This window comes from Austrofundulus limnaeus, unplaced genomic scaffold, assembly GCF_001266775.1.
Source record: "Austrofundulus limnaeus strain Quisiro unplaced genomic scaffold, Austrofundulus_limnaeus-1.0 Scaffold1392, whole genome shotgun sequence".
In the NCBI taxonomy this organism is placed as follows: Eukaryota; Metazoa; Chordata; class Actinopteri; order Cyprinodontiformes; family Rivulidae; genus Austrofundulus; species Austrofundulus limnaeus.
The window spans coordinates 55,915-57,510 of NW_013953794.1; the positions used below are offsets into that span (position 1 = coordinate 55,915).

The 1,596-nt window shown below is 37.7% G+C and overlaps 1 protein-coding gene across 4 annotated transcripts in view; it reads right to left on the minus strand.

Moving 5' to 3' along the window:
* uap1 (UDP-N-acetylglucosamine pyrophosphorylase 1) overlaps window positions 1-1,459 on the minus strand; it is a gene marked incomplete at its 5' end in the record, with an annotated part of 16,747 nt that extends 15,288 nt beyond the window's left edge. For all 4 annotated transcript variants that reach the window (XM_014032191.1, XM_014032189.1, XM_014032193.1 and 1 more), the window contains 1 exon segment: window positions 1,255-1,459. In XM_014032191.1, the coding sequence (XP_013887645.1) occupies window positions 1,255-1,459 (205 nt within the window).
* Window positions 1,460-1,596: the final 137 nt, after the last annotated feature.

A 1,596-nucleotide genomic window follows, 5' to 3' on the forward strand; every position in this document is an offset into this window, starting at 1 on the left:
GATATAGCTCGCTAGCAGCCTCGCACCGAGGACCTATCCACGTCATCATTTACCCAGAATGCTTTGTGTGTGAATAAAATGGCTCCGTCCATGTTAAAATGTTTATTTTAAAATTTACGAAACTGAAACAGCCTACAGTATTTTTACAGTCTTTATTTTACAGTTAAAATGTTTATCAAATAAAGTTTAATGATAATAATAATTATAACTAATCGTGGATCCCTTTAAAATTAGATAAACAAGTTTTGATGTTAAATCAGGTTTTTATCACTTGTGGATTTTATAAAAAGTTAAATCTTACTTCTGTTTTAAGGACTTTGAAGGACTTGTTCATGCCTTCGTTACATCTCGTTTGATTACTGTAATTCATTATATAAAGGCATGGATAAATCACAGATGCAGCGACTTAGATGATCCAGAACGCAGCAGCATGGCTCCTTACAGGAACCAGGAAGCATGACCATATAAGGCCTATACTGGCATCTTTACATTGGCTGCCTGTTCCTTTTCGAACAGATTTAAAGATTCTTTTTTTTAACTTATAAAATTTTAAATGGGCTAGCCCCGCCCCCCTTATCTTTGGGATCTTTTAGGATTTCGGTCCGTGCCCAGAACCCTGCCATCAAATAACCAGTTACTACTGACAGTTCCTCGGACTCGACTAAGAGGAAAGGAGACCGGGCTTTATCTGCTGCCGCTCCTGTTTTATGGAACAACTTACCTGTCCAGATTAGATCTGCCCACAGCCTGGATCATTTTAAATCACTTCTTAAAACTCTTTTTTATTCTCTGGCTTTTAATTGAAGTATTGTTTGATACTCTGTTTTTATTATTGTTGCTCTCTCTGTGCAGCACTTTGCTGCAGTTTTATACTTGCTTTTAATGTGCTAAATAAATAAATTTGACATGACATCACAACAAAAGCTAAAACTAAAACTGACATAATGAAAAAAACAGATCCAGCATACCTAAAGCACATTTAAAGAGAATAATATTTTTGAAGGAATTGAAGAGATTGTAATGTGTTTCTAGAGGAAAAATGTTTCCAAGGAAAGTTAAAGTATTTTGAGAAGTATAAACATTACGAAAAATAAAATAAAGTCACAGCAGACATCAAATGAATGAGCTGACTGTTTAGATTTATGAAACAAACATAAAAAGACAAGAAAACAATGTAAATAAACAGTGTAAATACTGTATTTTTAAGCTCAACTCAAGCACATAATGTGAGTAATCTGAAAACTGATGTCTCACCAGGGAATACAACACTTGACTTTGTTCTTCTGCTCAGCCAGATGCTGCAGCTTCAGAATGCGCTCAGCCTGGATCTGAAAAAGGGTTTTGTGGGACGGCAGTCCCACGTCGTACATGCCTTTGGGGTACGGTACTCCCAGCCTTGTTCCCTGGCCCCCCGCTAGAAGCAAGGCTGCAACTTTATTCTGAGAAATGTTGTCAAGACCTGGAAAGATGGCAGCACAAAAACTGTGAGTCTTACAACAAAACTGAGTGTCCCAGTGCAGAGATTCTTAACCTGTGGGCCGTAAGCGCCACCTTGAGGGCCTCAAAAGAACAACAGTTTTTAACTTTGGGCCGCAG